This window comes from Psammomys obesus, unplaced genomic scaffold (genome assembly GCF_907164565.1).
Source record: "Psammomys obesus unplaced genomic scaffold, mPsaObe1.curated_primary_1811, whole genome shotgun sequence".
NCBI lineage: Eukaryota > Metazoa > Chordata > Mammalia > Rodentia > Muridae > Psammomys > Psammomys obesus.
In genome coordinates, this window is record NW_026585685.1 from 420922 (window position 1) to 438156 (window position 17235).

A 17235-nucleotide genomic window follows, 5' to 3' on the forward strand; every position below is an offset into this window, starting at 1 on the left:
GGGAAAACATGACACACAGCAGAGGTTGAGAAGTTTCAGTGGCGTGTTGCCTGAGCACAAGAATGGGTGGTCAGCAGAACCACACCTGACATCCACGATGAATATAGCCTATCATATGTATCCAGGTAATGCTATCCAGAGGCTTAGTTCTCGCCACAATTGACTACACTGGTCTCTAGGCCCCAGGGTATCTCACCCTTAACCTGTCCTCCGCATCTTGTGTTTTATTTTGCATGTGAGTTTGAAAAGATACAGCGGCCTTAATGTCACACCCGGCATAAAGTTTCCTCTCCCCGTTTCAGATCATTCTGCACTCAATGCATAAATATCAGCCCCGAGTCCATGTGATCCGCAAAGACTTCAGCAGTGATCTTTCACCCACCAAACCTGTGCCTGTGGGAGATGGCGTGAAAACATTCAACTTTCCTGAGACTGTGTTCACCACAGTCACGGCCTATCAGAACCAGCAGGTAAGAGGCTGCTGTGCTTTCAAAGAAGCTTCAGCTTGTGTTTGGTGAGGAGTTCTTCTCAATGAAATAGAAAAGTAATAATGCAAGACATCAGTTTTTTTTCCCCCTAACACATAACATCCCAATAGCAATCAGTACTCTCCCTTGCTTCTCTCTCTTCTAGATATACTTCTTCATTTTCAAAATAAAGAAATAAAAAAGAGCAGGCTTCCCAGATACATCAACAGAACATGTCATAACAAGTTACTCTAAGACTAGGCACAACTCTTACATCAAGGCTGGATAAGGCAACCCACTAGGAGGAGAAGGATTCTAAGAGCAAGGCAAAAAAATATCAGAGACACGCCCACTTCCAATGTTGAGAGTTCCACAAGAGCACCAAGATACACAACCATACTTATATGGACAGGACCTAGCTCAGACCCATACAGGGTTGGTGGTTGTTGCTCCAATCTCTGTGCTCTCCCATGTGCTCTGCTGAGCAGATTCTGTGGGTCATGTTCTCATGGGAGAAACACCAGTCTTGCAGCACACATGAGACATTAGTGATGACAGTATGGTGATGCCCAGTGACAGCTGGCATGGTCTACATTTAGCTCAGGAACACGCTCCTTCATCAGGAGCACCTAGTTCCTGTGTTGTCTTCATGCCTCTCCATGTTCGTTATCTTTTCCATATCTCATTGTGCAGGACTGATTCTTGTTCTTTCTTGTATCTGAAGATTTCTGTGTGTATCCCTCTCCCATGTGACCTCAAAGCCTTCAGGTCTCTAAACCGTAAGACTCGGTACTTCATTTCCAGACTCTGTGCACTTGTGCATAATCAACAGCCACACCATGGGTCTCCCACATTTTATTTCTGGCATATACACATTCATTGATTGTAGGTATTGAGAAGTTACTAGGTTCCCATCTGGTTGATGGAGTAGTTAAGAAGACTTCCTTACCAAGAGGTTTAGTTAAGAAAAAAACATGTAAATACACAATGATAACAGAGTGGAATAAACATAGGGACAGAGAGTTTCTTGGTTTGTAGGGTTGATCTGTTTTCTGAGATTGACACACGCACGGGAGCCAGCCAGACTCACAGAAGCTATGTGGCCAGGAGAGGGGCAGAGGCAATGACACGGCATTACTGTCTTACTCTAAACATTACTCAGTTTTGCTTGTAGAAGAGGGTGGCTAGATGAATTTATAAGTGATCTTACTTTATGAGGTCCTCTAAAATGTACACTCAAACCATTTTTATATCATATTTTATATTTGTCGAATTGTCTAATTAGTAGAATACCTGCAGTGAATGGACCATCTGCTAAAAAAAAAAAAAAAAAGAAAAAAAAAAAGGAGGTTTCAGTTTATTAAACCCATACACTAGCCTCCTTCCATTTGGGATTGACTGGACGCACAAGGAACTTATAACGATGGCCTTTCAAACGAACCCATCTTTGATGGCCTTTGAACTAGGTGCTCTCTTTTGTGCTCAAAGAAATTGAGAAAAACATTTGCTAATTGCCAAGTGCTTTCTCTGTACTAGCTAGGTGATGGTGGTGGGTTTTTGTTATCTATATCTCACGTGGAAAGGATCTTTCTGTATTTCTCAGTCTATCTGGGTAACATTCCGTAGAGATTCTTTACTCCCTGAGAAGACTAAGTTCTCTGATTGTCAAACTTTATTTTCAAAAACATGTACAGTGCTCCTAAGTCCAGATTTTATTTTGCAGATGCCACGTTTTATCTAAGGTAGGGGAAGAACATGAGTGTGCTTTGGGTGATGTTTAAATCACTAAATCCTTTCAAGCTTCTTGCATTGGAAGGTCAGAGCAAGCTGTATAGAAAGCTTCAGTGAAGTTTATAATTTGATACAAAATATAGCAACAAATATATTCACATGGCCTTTTGAAAAACTGGGACTCAAGGTTCACTGTGTTTCAGAAGAGAAGTGAGTCCAGGTACAGCTTTAATTAGTAGTTTTTTTTTTTTTTTTTTTTTCCCTGAAGGCCATGCTCTGGTAATAAGCATTTAAACTTCAAGACATACATGGCAGAAAAATTCAGACTACTGACCAATGAACAAAAACCTATTTCATCCAGTTTGATTTTACAGGACATAAGAGCCATTATTTTACCCCCCCCCCCCGGAAGCCAGAAGCTTCCATTTGCTTTGACAATGAAGGGGGAATTCAATACAGGTACCCTGTATCTCTTTCATTACTCCATTTTCTCTGGTAGAAGGGTCCACTGTACATTTTAGTCAGGTGTACATTTTGTCTGCAGGTGGACTGGGGTGGGACAAGTGCCATGGTTAAGAATGTGAGATTCCATTGCTCTCCTTGTGGAGTTCCTGTCCTCTTCAGCTCTTGCTATTTCCTACTTCTTACATAAAATTCCAGAGACTCATACTCCAACCAAGGACTATTCATGGAGATAACCTAGAACCCCTGCACAGATGTAGCCCATGGCAGTTCAGTGTTCAGTGTCCAAGTGGGTTACATAGTAATGGGAAGAGGGATTGCCTCTGACATAATCTGATTGGCCTGCTCATTGATCACTTCCCCCTGAGGGGGGAGCAGCCTTACCAGGCCACAGAAGATGACAATGCAGCCACTTCTGATGAGATCTGATAGACTAAGATCAGAAAGAAGGAGAGGAGGACCTCCCCTATCAGTGGACTTGGGGAGGGACATGCATGCAGAAAGGGGAGGGAGGGTAGGATCGGGAAGGGAGAAAGGAGGGGCTTATGGGGGGGATACAAAATGAATAAAGTGTAATTAATAAAAGTTAAATAAAAAATTAAAAAAGAATAATAAACAAAAACAAAAACACTGGAAAAAAAAAGAATGTGAGATTCCATAGCCAGTATACTCCTTTGACTTTGACTGAAACGCTGACAAATTGTGTGACCTTGAATAGATTTCTTAACTCCTTTCAACTTCTGTCTCCTGTATCCACAAATATGCCTGCCTCATGGAGTTATGTGGGGTAGGGAGAGAGTGTCTATGAATCAGCCAACACTACCATATGGTAGTGTAGAAATATAGGGAAGAAAGTAGGGAACAGAGGGAAGTTGAAAGAATAAATTGGTCATTAGGGAAAAGTAGATTGTTGGGATTTGGACAAGGTGCATTGGCTCGTAGAGGGATTATGGTGAATAGGTTACTGCTTTGATCTTGGCCTTCATGTGAAGTTGATGAATTCACGATGTGATGATAGTCAAAATAGATGGGTGATACTCAGTTCTCCTTGTTTTGAGATCGAGGTAACAGCTTTTGCCTATTTAACAAGTCCCCAGTCATTGCATAAATCAACCAGCATGATTGTTTAATACTTCCTTTGGCTGTGTAGATGTAATTTAATATAATACAGTGCCTTCTAATAAAACAAAACAACCCCAGGTCCTTCCCATAGGGCTCCATGAAGCTTGCATCCTGTAGATCAGGACTGGCTACATAATAATAATTTTCAGACTTTTCCTGAAGATTCTGGGGAGCAGAAATTGTTTTGTGTGTTTGTGTGTGTGTGAGCTATATCTTTTCATTGCTGTATTCTTATTAACCTCTGTGTTCTAGAATAAAAACAATTAATATTTTTGATAAAGTTGCTTATTATGTGATTTTTAAGGGGAATGTTTAGGAGGCCCATGTAGAAGAAAAGTCAATGATTGGTCTTCAGTGTGCTTAGGAGTTTGTCTAGAGGAACACAGTGAAGGAAGCCTGGTGGAAGGAGTTGAACTCAGCTCAAGTATTAGCAGGTGTTTCTAATGCAGAGTTGAGTTCTGTTGCATAGACAGTAATAGATTAGACACTTGGAGGGCTGAATTGGAGTCCTCCAGCTCTGTGAGCATCTAAGTCAACTTGAGAAAGTAGAGAAAGACACTTTCTCTGTCTGGGTCATCTTATGCTTTCCAAGGATGGTTGATAGATCTGAAATTATCATTTATTCCTCTTTCCCCTCACCAATGAGCACTGAGAGCAATGTCCTGACATTAACCCAAGGTAGCCCAGCATTCTCATGTTTGTAACATTTTAGAAGGTTCCTGTAATATCCTAGATCATATTTTTATCAGGCCCATTCTTGAGACGTAGAAACTTGGTCTTTTGCTATTGACAAACAAAACATTCTAAAGTCTTCTATTCATCTTCAGGACATTAAGACATTGTCCTTTGTGACTTGTCTTTATTCTTTCAGGCTAGACGCCAGGATCTCCTCACAAATATTCCTTTTGACCCTCTTCTTCTTATGACATATATTATTCTTTCTAATCTCATTGCTTCTGCACTTGTTCTGTCCTGCCCTCCCTGCACCCTGGCTCTCAAGATAGCTTCCTATTGGTTTATTGGGTTTCTTAAATCCCAATCTAAATGTCTCCCAACCACCTCACATCATCACTAGAAGGAGATTGCCAAAGCACAATGCCGTCTCCATCGCTTATAAGTCACAAATTGTCAATGATGCTTCGGGGCCTGAGCAACAAAATGCAGGACCTCAAGTCTCTCCATTAAGACCCTTTATGGCCAATCATGGTTTCATTTCTAAGATCATTTCTTGTTATTCCCATCACACACTTGCAAGAGTGCAGGGATCTATCTGAAGTTTCACTGTTGAACTTGGACTGCCTTACTATTACAGGTAGTTTTCCAGGAATGTACCCGTTCTTCCACCTTTTCTATCTGTGTTCCTTCTACCTTTCAGTTAGGTGAAAATACCAACCTCTACCTGTAGCCTTATTTCCTGTTAGTAAATGAGCTCAGCTTTCATAGTCCTACTGGGACACTGTACCTCTTTCATGACCCTTCATCGTATTAGGACCTTAGTAGGCTGAATCTAATCTTCCTCACATTTGAGGGTACCTTTTTAAAACAAAGATTGCATGTGATATGCTAGAAAATGCCAATTGGAAGTGTAGGGCTGTGAGTTCTGAACTCTGCACCTAGTGGACTGCACTGCTTTGGTAAATCACTTTTTTTATTTGCAAATTGATATCTGAGTCTGAATCAGCATTAGTGTCTGGGGAGAAACATTCTGTAGTTCACTGAAAAAAAAAAACACAGCCACAAATACTCATGTTGTTCTATTTTGGCATGTCTACCTTTTTGATGCAAAATGTTAATTATTTTCTGAATAGTGATACCAGTAGAGTAACTAGGTGTTAATTTTTATACTTAGTAGAATAAAAAAAAATTGGGACATAAATTTTGATTCCTCAAATGATGGAGGAGGAATTAGCCCAACTTATGAAAGTCTAAAGAAACCATGATTTAGGATGAAGGATGCTTCCATAATTGTAAAATATTTACATTTGCTTGGTGGCATGGCATTGGGCATATGTTTTATGAGTGACTGCATCCCTGAGAGCAATAGTTATTATGACTTTGCTATGGATCCTGCTTCTTTCATGATGAAGTGTGAGCTAAACATTTTTATGTTTATGCAATATTTTATACTTTTCTTCCCTCTTTCCGGATCCTCCTCACACTTATCTTCTCAATCTACAGACTCTCAGAGTTCCTAACACACTGAAGTAATTATTGCTAATATTTGCTTTCAGAATGCGAACTTGGCAGGTCTGTGAAAATGAAAGGTATACCATGCCCAGAATCTCATCATGGAGAGTATGTTGGTAGACTGGGAATAAAGGTGACTGAATACTCTCTTTTTTTTTCCTGAAAGATGCTGATGCCAACACATCCCTGTGGAATAATCAGGAAATTTCCACTGTGGTCTTTGTCTTCTCTGAGGGAGAAGACGGCTGAAACTTGATTTTTTTTTTTTTTCCCAAGCAGAAAACTAGATTCCAAAAAAAACACATCCATGGTATCCCCAGGTAACAACCTTATTCTTGATGAGAGCTGGCTACAGGGAGAAGAAAGCATGTCTGAAAGCACTGCCAGGTGTGTGGAAGCAAATCCAGCAGGGTTCTGAGTCAGTTCTTATATCCCACGCTGCCCAGCCAGTTTTTCTCTAATTTGCAATTAGACCAATGAAGACTTTTTTTCTTTTAATTTGAACACACTAGCTCAAGTAGCTTTTTAAACAAAATTCTTTCTTGATGGAAAGTCTTCCAGTCTGTATGGTTAAAAAAAAAAAAAAAGAACAACTAAGAGCAGTATTTATTCAAGGAGGCTCTTTTGGCCTGGCTTTTATTTGATCATATTAATCTTCAGGTTTCATCTCCTCTAGAACCAGTCCGTACCATGCATTGTGAGGTACATTTAAGTGCTTTTGTGTTACCAGGCAAAAAAAAAAAAATCAGAACAAAAACAATGACAATGATCGAGATTCATAGTGACAAGCCCACAAACACTTCATTTTGTTTTTCTCTTCAATACCTCAGACAGAACAATGTTAAGGTTAGGAAACTAAAATCCGTGGAGAACACTGCTTTGATGGCCTCTGCATTTTCCACATCATCTTCTTATCACAGGACAGTGTGTGAACATAATTGTTGTTGAGCAGATTCAACAGCACAAGAAGCTACTAATAGACCCTATCCTAGCTGGAAACACACTCATGATCTTTGTCTGTGGTGCAGAAGTGAATGCAAACGGAACTTGGGGCTGAGGGAGGCCTTGGTGTAGAATTGCTCAACCTTGTCTTTGCTTTGGGTTTGGTGATCTTTGGTTCCCACATCACCACCCGTTCAGTTAATAAAAACCCACTAGTTGCCAAATGCATGTCATTTCAGGCTCCACTTAATAAAACAACAATTAAAATAGATGTAGACCCTGCCTGTCACACAGATGAGCAGTCAGTTAGTAAATGTGGAAAAAAAAATAAACATGTTTATAGTTGGATTAAGAGGAAAGGTACGTTAAAGGCATCTTAAGTTGAAGAGACCAACAGAGACAGTCAGGGCAGTTGTTTCCTGAGCCCAGATATTAGGCTGAGATTTAGTGTGAAGTCAGCTCTGTGTAAGGAGTGAAGGAGGAGAGCATTCTAAAGAGCCTCTTGAAGGAAGGCTTGAAACACTGCAGCATGGATTGCAGTTAATTTTGGCTGGGGCCTGTAGACAAAGGTAGAGAAATGTGCTAGTGTTGGCACCTGGGCCGGAGCCAGAGCCTGCTGTCCCTGCAAGGCTGGTCAAGGAGGGTAGATTGACCCTGCAGGGCTAGTCATTGGAATAACCAGCATGCTGCAGAAATATGTCAATATAGATCATTAGGGCTGCTTAGACTGGATAGGAAGTAGAAGGAAGAAGGGTAGTTCCAAGACCATTTAGAGTAGTTTAGTGAAGAAACTACCTGGCCTGTGACGGGGAGGTGAGAAGACATAGTCAAATCTCACTGGTAAAGCAATATGGCATGGAGTTGGAAATCACTCAAATGTTTTCTCATTCCCCTCTCCACATATGTGTGTGTGTATGTGTGTTCACATATATACATACATGTCACATATATGTATATAATGTGAAGAGGGGAATAATGTATGTTGCAGACCTTTCCCTGCAATGGAGTAGGATAGGGGAATCCATACCTTTGCGTTTCTATTTTGACTTTAGATCTCTTAGCATAACTTGTTTTGATTTGGGTGCACAAATTAGTTCCCTCTTCCCACACTGAACCTCTGGCCTCTGGTTGTATGGTGCACACATAGGGGTCAAAATGAGATTTATGTGTTCTCATGGACACTTGTGGGTTCCTATGTGTTCTCTGGGCTCATTGTGGTCCTGGGAAGCATCTGTTGTTGGGTTCCTGGTGCTGATACACTGTGAGGAAAATGCTGAAGAGACGTTTTGTTTTCTTGCCTCTTGGGTCTCTTTGTCAGCCCAGCATTCCTCTAGGTCTCATCCAAGTCCTCTGCTTGATTCCTGATGAGTCTGTAGCATGTCTGTGTCATTGTTAGCCACCTCCACACACATACAACATACATACATACATACACACACACACATACATGCAGAGTCACCTTGTTAGCCACACCCCTTAGGTTTCAGGTTGAACGGGAAGACTGAGGCACAGGAAATCCAACTGTTTTCTTACCCTTTGTCTCCACTGGGGAAGAACAGGGAGGTGATTCTCAACTGCTGCTTGATGAACATTCACCATCTTTTTATCCTTGTCCTCCAGAGGACAGCAAGCCCATTGAAAGTTAAATTTTACACATTCTTCAAGGTCTGCCTCCCCTACAGAGTTTTTAGACTAATTTGCTTTGGTTGTGAATCTAATTGTGATTAATGTTTACTATTGTGCATGCCTGCCTTTTGTTCTTCTGGATTATAAGCTTCTTTTGAGAGCAAAGAGGCAGTGCAGCCACATGCTGAGCACCTACCAAAATATCACCTGGGTCACCGGCCACTTTTAGCATACAAAAATATGTGATGAATAGCAATTGTCACAGCTACATTCTTCATAAATCTTCCTAAACCTCTCATTAAAACCGTTGGAACAAGTATAGGAGTGCTATTTCCCCGACAGCTTTGGCTCCTTTCTATTAAATTTCCATAGAGATCCTGTGACCTGGGCTACGCTCAGCTGTGGGAATCAGATTTTCAACTATTCCTTCCAGGCCATGAACCAGAATGTCGTTATATTTACAGGGCTCTGTGGAGGAACCCCAAACACGGCAGTGCAACTGTATATCAGAAACCACTATCATAAATGAGTTGGACAGGATAAGCCAACTTGAAAGAGAAAATAAAATATTATAACCCCAACTTGAAAAGAAAATATGGTGTGTGGTTTATTGCGGTAGGTTATGGAGGAAGAAAGAACCGATTTTAAGTCAAACACAGAAAAGCAGTGACACTCTTTAAATTCAATACAGTATTCACATGGCAGACGCTGAACTTCAGAAAGCCAAACCTTTAGGCTCCTGCTCTGGTCTATAAAATAGATGTAAAATTGCCTTTGCTACATTATTAGTGCACCATTCTAGAGGCAAGGAATGTTTAGGGAGCAAAATAACCTTGAAGCCAGCATGGCGCTTTCAAGTCAGAGTCTGTTTGTGGGAATCTCACATTGCATTTTAAAGACATTTTAAAGGCTGTGGTTCTGGGAAATTCCACTCTGCCGAGGTAAGGAGGAAGAAGGACGAGGAAAGATCTGTAGCAGAGGAACCAACTTTCATTGTCTTAGAATACATCTTGCAGTCAGCAACAATCTCAGTCTTTCCTTAAACAATGAGATTTCTGTATTTCTAGATTTGCTTTTTGCAGAGTGCCATTCATTCTTTTGAGCACACCACAGGTTGTGTAATAAAGAATTTGGAAGATGTGTCATTTGTGGGAAGCAACTTGGTGATTCTTGAATAAATCACCGTATCTCTTTCTCTGAATCGACGGGATTGCAGACTATGCAAGCATTCTCTGGGAATCAGGAGCAAGGGCTACCAATGAGATATGAGGAAAATAATTTTCATAAAACATTTTCAAATTTGGAATTTTAAAATTTCAAAGTAGCCTTAAAACTCTTAGGGATCAGCAAGTTGAAGGGCTCCATGTCTTCACCTTAGATATACCAGGAGAGCCAGATCTTGAAGAAGGTGTAAAATTAAAATTTTAAGATGAGACATGAGGCTTGCTGCCCTATGGAAGCCTGAGTGTGTGTGGCTTGAGTAGAGCAAGTCATTTACATCTGGTTCAGACACAAAGGTATCAAAATGCCTCCCATGACCAAGGCTGGAAGCAGAAACACTAGGACTCATATGGAACATGTTGTCTAAGGCATTTTCTAGTCTCGAAGCATGAGGGTGATGTATTCAGCTGTGTCGGGGTTTACTGGGACTAAGATAGGATGCAGTGGAGAGGTCTGATGTACTAACGAGGAGAAGAAAAATGAACGGCCTCTGAGGATCTAGCCAAGAGGCCAGCCCAAGTGTATGCACTGGCCTTGTCCAGCCTGCTGAGCAGCTTCTTTGCTGCTTCTGATTTTCTGATGAGTCTTGGAGACTGAATGAGATGCATTTCATGTGGCCCCATTCAATTTTATATTCCAGGAAATTCACCCCTCTGGGTAAAAACCGAGTTTCTTTTTGTTCCATTTCTACAAACATTTCAAGTCATTAAATGAGCAATTTCTGGTGGCAGGAAAGGCACGTATATGTTGAATGGGAAATGTAGCCAATTATTTGACTCCCTCAGGCTGATTGCCTGTTGGTACTTTACTGGACTGACTTGATGAATGTAATCGTCTATCCATCACTCATTCACTTACTCAGGTGTTCATTCAGCAAGCATTCCCGAAGTGCCTACTGTGTGTCACCAACCATGGATCTCACCACTATTCAATTTTCTTTTGCTGTGCCCATCTGCACGCAAAGTTTGTGGCTAGTTTGGGGCAAAGACGGGGAGTGGAAGTGAGGCCACAGTCATATGCAGGGCAAACCTTGGTTGTCAGAAAGAAGTGAGTCACACATCTGGGTGCCAGGCCCAAGCCTTCTGTCGGGCTGAAATTTAAATCTACGACTAAAAGGAAATGGAATAAAAACAACAGCTGTTATTAATAGAGTCATTTTTGTTAATTTTCTAGGAGTAACACAAAAGGAAATCAGCTAATAGGAAAACAACTGATATTTATTTCTTTATTTTCAGATCACCAGATTAAAAATTGACCGAAACCCTTTTGCTAAAGGGTTCAGAGATTCTGGCAGAAACAGGTAAGAATACTTGGACAAGAAACTCACTGACTCCTTTTCTTGATGAAATTACTTTCCCCATAGCTCATTGGTGGCCCTTGGCTTCCGGTTCCCAGAGAATGTTTCCATACTCTGCAACTCCATTGACTCAGGGAAAGAGAAATGGGTGACTTGTCCAAGAGCCCCCAAGTCCCTTCCCAGAAAAGGCACAGCTTCCATTTTTTTTTTTTTTTTTTTTTTTTTTTTGTCACACAACTTGAATTACCACAACAAATCCTTCATGCTGTTTTCACCCCCTGCGTTATGCTCTGTGATTCGGTCCATGTAAAGGAAGGCACGTGATCATTTACTGTTATCGATGAATTTGAGTATTTTTCTGGTATCTGAAAATGGCTGTATGGGCTACAGTGGTGTCTCATAGACTTTATATTTCTGAGGAATAAAAGATTTCAGAAAATTACTACCTTTATGAGCTGAACTTTGTAATGACAAGTGCAATCATTTTACTCCTGGGAAATGGTCCCATCAAACACAGACACTTCTGACTTTAGTAAGGGAGTATTTTTATTTCTTGATTGCCATCCTTCTTTTTCTTTCTTTTTTAAAAATAAAATTTGCCAGGTGTGATGTCACATGCCTTCTAATCCCAGCACCCAGGAGACAGAGTCAGGAGGATCTCTGTGAGTTCAAGGCTAGCCTGGTGTACAAAGCAAGTCCAGGACAGCCAAGGCTACACAGATAAACCCTGTCTCGAAAAAACAAAAGAATAAAAATAAAAATAAATTTTCTGGGTTTTTTTGAAATTTATATTTTTGGAAATCTATATATTATAATTATAATATAATTATATCTCCCATTCTTTTCACCTCCATATCCTCCCATGTACCCTCTCTTGCTCTCTTTAAAATTCATGTTCCCTTTTCTTTAGTTGTTTCATTTGTTTTATATTTCTAAATATATACATACAACCTGTTCAGTCTGTATAATGTTACTTGTATGGATTTTTTTTTTTAATGGCTGACCATTTGCTATTAGATAACCAAAATGTGAGCTTGTCTCTGGGGTTAGGGACTATTTCTCCTTCTCTCAGCATTCCTTTTAGCCTGTAGTTCTTGATTAGGGGCTGTGAGCTTTCCTTCTTCCACATTAGGGTGCTTATTTGTGTTGTCCTTATTCATATCATGTTTCGGTAGCCATGTTTGTGAGACTTCATGTATGGAGCTTCTCTGGTATCTCTAGGAGACACAACCTCACAGCTACTTTACTGTTCTTTGGGCTCTTAGAATCTCCCCATCCCCTTTTTCAAACTGATCCCTGAGCCTTGGGTGTCAGAGTTGGGTTGTTAGATGTATCAGGTGGGCCTTTGTTTTAAAACTCTTCTCTTTTGGTCAGTTGTGGTTTTCTGCAATAGTCTCCAGCTGTTAGAGCAAAGAGAAGTTTCAGTGATGAGGGAGAACACCACCTTTCTTCATGACCTGCACCATCAGGTCCAGGAGTTGCCAGCTGTTCGCAGGATCATTTTAGTGTGTTGTCAAGTGTCTTAGAGACTGTACTGTTTTTCTGTCTGGTAATACTTTTTTTTCTCTCTAAATGATTTCCTACATAAAATTAAAATCCATTATCTATGGCAAGTTAGGAGACACCCAAGATGGCTGGGGAAGCCAGGCATAGCCACAGTTTCCAGTTAGGCAGTTTCATCAGATCCGGGCAACACAGACTGAACGAGTATGATGCCCATGCCTCGTGTAGCACAGGCATTGCAGCGCAATGGACTTTCCTCAGACATCAGACTTTTTTCATAATCTGTAAGGACTGCTTTACATCTGGACAACAGATTGCCAGAAATTATCTTTGGTATTCTCTCTGCAGCACTTTTTGGATAAACTAACCATTTATATTTAGAACTACTCCATGAAATATGTGAGGCATTATCCGATGCACCACAGACAGTGTTTCAGCACGATCAGACCCCATGCGCAAAGGTGTGCAGTGGGCGTGTGTCTAGAGTTGTGTAAGGACATTCTGTAGTGTCTGTACAACGACTAAACTCCCCAATGGTGTTCCCCAGAATGTTTCTTCATCACGTGACACTTCACTGTATTGCAGATTTATGTTACAAACCACCATGATGCCCATTTCTTTAAAAAAAAATGTTTTATGAAAGCACTTTTTAAAAACTGAACTCAAACTGTATGTTCAACATACATTCAGGTTCTTATAAAATTTGTTTGCCTCAAAATCCATAAGTTCATATCTACTAGGTAAATATAAATTCACTCAAACTTCCACTTTTTAGATAACAGTAAGTAATGTGGCCTAGGTAAAAGTTAATGGTAGAATACTCTAGAATTCAGTGATCAAAAGATTCCTGTTCCACAAAGGCCTTCATCTTCAAAGCTGACCAATAAAGAACAAACGTAGACTCATTCTATCTCAGATGCCCCCCCCATCATTAACTCCTAGTCCAGCTCACCAAAATAATTTTTTTTCTTCATTTCTAAAATTCTGCTCTCTGAGCTTCTTGAAAACCTAGTTGGTTATAAGATGTTTTGTTGAAAACTGGCAGGACACTCATGGTAGGTAGGAAATGTATGGCGAGGGTATTCAAAGCCTGTAGCTTAAAGTTCATGTGTGTCTTTTAGGGTCTGTGGGCTCCTGAAATGCCAGTGTAACTATGTGCATGAACAGCTAGCTGTATTTTTTTTTTCCTGATAAGTCTGTAGTGTTTTGTATATTTTTAGAAAGGTCCATCTCCCAAGGTAAGAACTTCTGTTCTATAACTGATATCTGTCTCCAGGGCCAAACATGGCCATGTTACTTTTTCAGTTATTCCTTTCCTTTTTTGTTGGCAAGGGGGCTGGTTCTAGTAGTACTTACTATTTTCACATGTGTATTTTCTTATGGATCCTTAATGTCTTGCTTTTCTTCCCTCCCCAGTCCCCCTTGTCTTTGCCTTCCATTGGAGCTCTGTAATCAGGAGTATTTGGTCAAATACCTATTCCACAGTTGATTTTAATTCCTCAGCTAGTGCTTCCTGTTGGTAGGCACTCTTGGAAGCTGTAGTAGAAGGTAATCGCCCTTGGAAATTACCATCTAGAATGGTCTTGCTCATGTTGCATAGATAGCAAGAAAAAAACACGTTGCTTTTTGATAAAATCACTTAGGAGGTTGAGTGAAAGTGGAAACTGTTTCTAGAGGGTGGCCAGGTGGAGGGGGTGAGGGTTTGCAGAAAGCAGAAGTAAGAAGAGACATGTGTTTGATGTGTTTGCATATGGAGGAGGCTCTTTGGCTATGGAATGAGGCCCTGTTTATAACTCTTCTCAGCAGCATGGGATGCGAAATGCCCAGGTATGACAAAATAGCTTGTATTGACCAACATTAAACATATGCTGCAGAAACTGAGGCCCACTTCCTTCCACCTTGAGACTAGGACTGCCTAGTGTTGAAGGATTTGCCACTGGCCAGAAAGATTTGAGGGCCTCTCACCGAAATGCTGAGGGCAGGTCCTCCTGGGGGCTAGTGCATGTCAAGCTTCTCAGGGAAGATGCTGAGTTTTCTGTTCCGCTTGGCGGGTTACTCTTCTTTGTAAGACTCCTTGAGAGTATAACTATGGGTAAATCAAGGACAGGCTGCTAGCATGATAGTGCAGGGTGCCCAGCTTTGAAGCCAAGCTTAGCCAATTTCAATGCTTAACTTAGTTCTTATAATATTAAAATTTTTTTCTATGTCATAGCAAAGCCTGCAAGCCACACTAAAAAACAAAAAATGAAATCCTGTCATCTGTGGATCAGTGGAACTAAAAGACATTAAGTGATACAAGCCACCACAAAAAGCCATGTAGCATAGTACATATCCAGAAATTAAAATGGCTGATTTCTGTAGAAGTGGGAAGCAGAACAGTTTTTTTGGAAGTTAGAGGGACAGAGTGAGGAGGGACAGAAGAAGGAAGAATGGCAGATACCAAAATACAGTGACACAAGAAGGTAAGTTCTAACATGCCGCGGCATTTTAGGATAATTGAAGTTTATAATCTATCACGTATTTTAGAAAGATCTAAAAGAATTAAAAAATTCCTGCTTCAATGAAATGAAGTATTTAAGGAGAAGAAAATATTGCCCTGATTTGACTATTACATATTGCGCACACATGCTGAGTTATCATCCTGCAGCACATGAAGAGCTATATACCATGTGTCAATTAAAATGAGATAAAAACGCCTGAAGGTTACTCTAAGGACTACCAGTAACTGCCTCAGTTACAAATGAACACTCACCATTTTGGGGGCTCATCCTTCATTTTTTCTCTGCCTTTTAAAACCTGCATCTTACACAGTGCTGGCCGCAGCGCCACCATTCACTTCATACTCCCGATGAACAAGGACTCCCTAACCAAGGCCAGAAACCCAAGCTGAGCCTTTCCAGTGGGTGAAGCAGGCATGTGCTATCTGTGTCTTACAATGGGGCAAGAATGTCTGGGCTTCTCCCTCCAGGATTCTGGGAAACCTACATTACAATGGACTTGCTAAGGCCTGTATAAAGGTTTTGAATATTTTTCCCCTTTCAAAAGTTCAAATTCACCTGATTATCATTAGCTGCCTAGTGACAATTCTTGCCAGCTAACTGCAGGGTCTGGCATGAGCAAGCACTTTTAAGGTCATCGTGTAGGTGGGAAAGGTGGATGGGTTAGTGTACGGAGAATGGCTTGCAAATATGGGACCTGGTTCTGAGCTCTCATCAGGACCAGTGTATCAGTGTCGGTCCAGCCTCTCATCTGTGGCTTTTCTCTTGCTAACACAGTTCCTCTCAACTCTTGTTCTCCCACATGCATTTTAGACATCAAATGACTCATGCGGAGGAACATGGCTTGATGAGTTGCATATAAATGTTACTAAAACATACGGATTACATTTCCTTTAAAAACACATGGGCTTAAAAATTAGAGGGGAAAGTGCTTGGCCAATGTTTTTTGGTTTCGCAGAACACAAAACATTTGTGGAATACTTTGGAGTTACAGAGGTTGCCAAACCTCAAACCAAAACACGTTCAGGTTTGTCGATCTCAATCCATCCCAGCACAGCCCAGAGGCTGGAGAAGGGAAGAGAGGGAAGATGGGGAAGATGCAACCACCCTGTACGCTCTTCTCCAGCACCTCTGGCGGAGTCTCTGGGCCTGTGAGGTACTCACACTGAGTCCCATCAGAGTGTGGCCGAGATGACAGGTTTCATCTGAAATGTACCGGAGAGCACAGAGCAAGGGCTGACATGCTAGCTGCCATTCTTTGCTTTTTTCTTCTTCTTCTTCTTTTTTTTTTTTTTTGTAAAGAGATCTCTAAGAAGTGCTCCTGGCTCTTTTCTTCTGTTTCTCATGAGAGCCAGGGACTGTTCTAATGGCAGGGTCTGAAAGGAGTTGCTGCTAGGATATGCTTGCACACAGGCAGTGCAGCCCTGCCAGGGGACAGTTATCCCAAATCAGGCAATAGAGTCCATGCTAGAGACAGCTCCCCCCCCCTCCACACACACCCTGCCTAATCACTAGGAGCAATCCAGCCATTGGTCACATATGTGCAGGCAGCCTAGGTCCAAACCACTCATGCTCCTTAGTTGATGTTTCAGTCTTCGTCAGCCCCTATGGGACTGGGTTAGTTGTTTCTGTTGGTCTTCTTATGAGGTTCCTGTCCCCTCCAGGTCCTTACATCTTTACCCCAGCTTAGGACCCCCCAGAGTTCCACCCCATGCTTGGCTGCAAGCCTCAGCATCTGTCTCAATCTGCTGCTGGCTGGAGCCTCCCAGATGACAGTCAAGTTCAGCTCCTGTCTAAAAGCATAGCAGGGTATCATTATTAGTGTCTGGGGCTGGCTCTCTACCATGGGTGGGTCTCAGGTTGGGCCAATTATTGTTTGGACTTTCCCTCTATCTTTGTTCTCTCATTATACCTTGTAGGCAGGGTAATTTTTGGTTCACAGGTTTTGTTGGGGGGTTGTTGATCCTTCCACTAGCCCTGCCTGGCTAGGAGATAATCACTTCAGTCTTCACTGGCCAGGAGTCTCAGCTAGGTAACCCAGATCCAGGAAGACACACATGGTACTAATAAGCGGATATTAGAGCTATAGTACAGGATAACCACTCTACAGTCCACAGACCCAAAGAAGCTAAGTAACAAGGAGGGCCCAAGGGAGGGTCCCTGAATGTCACTCAGAGGG

At 41.4% G+C, this 17235-nt stretch overlaps 1 protein-coding gene across 1 annotated transcript in view; it reads left to right on the forward strand.

The window, feature by feature from the left end:
- Positions 1-17235, forward strand: part of Tbx15 (T-box transcription factor 15) — a 75132-nt gene that overhangs the window by 34776 nt on the left and 23121 nt on the right. Inside the window, exons 6-7 of the mRNA XM_055628068.1 lie at positions 303-470; positions 10994-11058. Coding sequence (XP_055484043.1) covers positions 303-470; positions 10994-11058 — 233 coding nt within the window. The remainder of the gene's footprint in view (positions 1-302; positions 471-10993; positions 11059-17235) is intronic.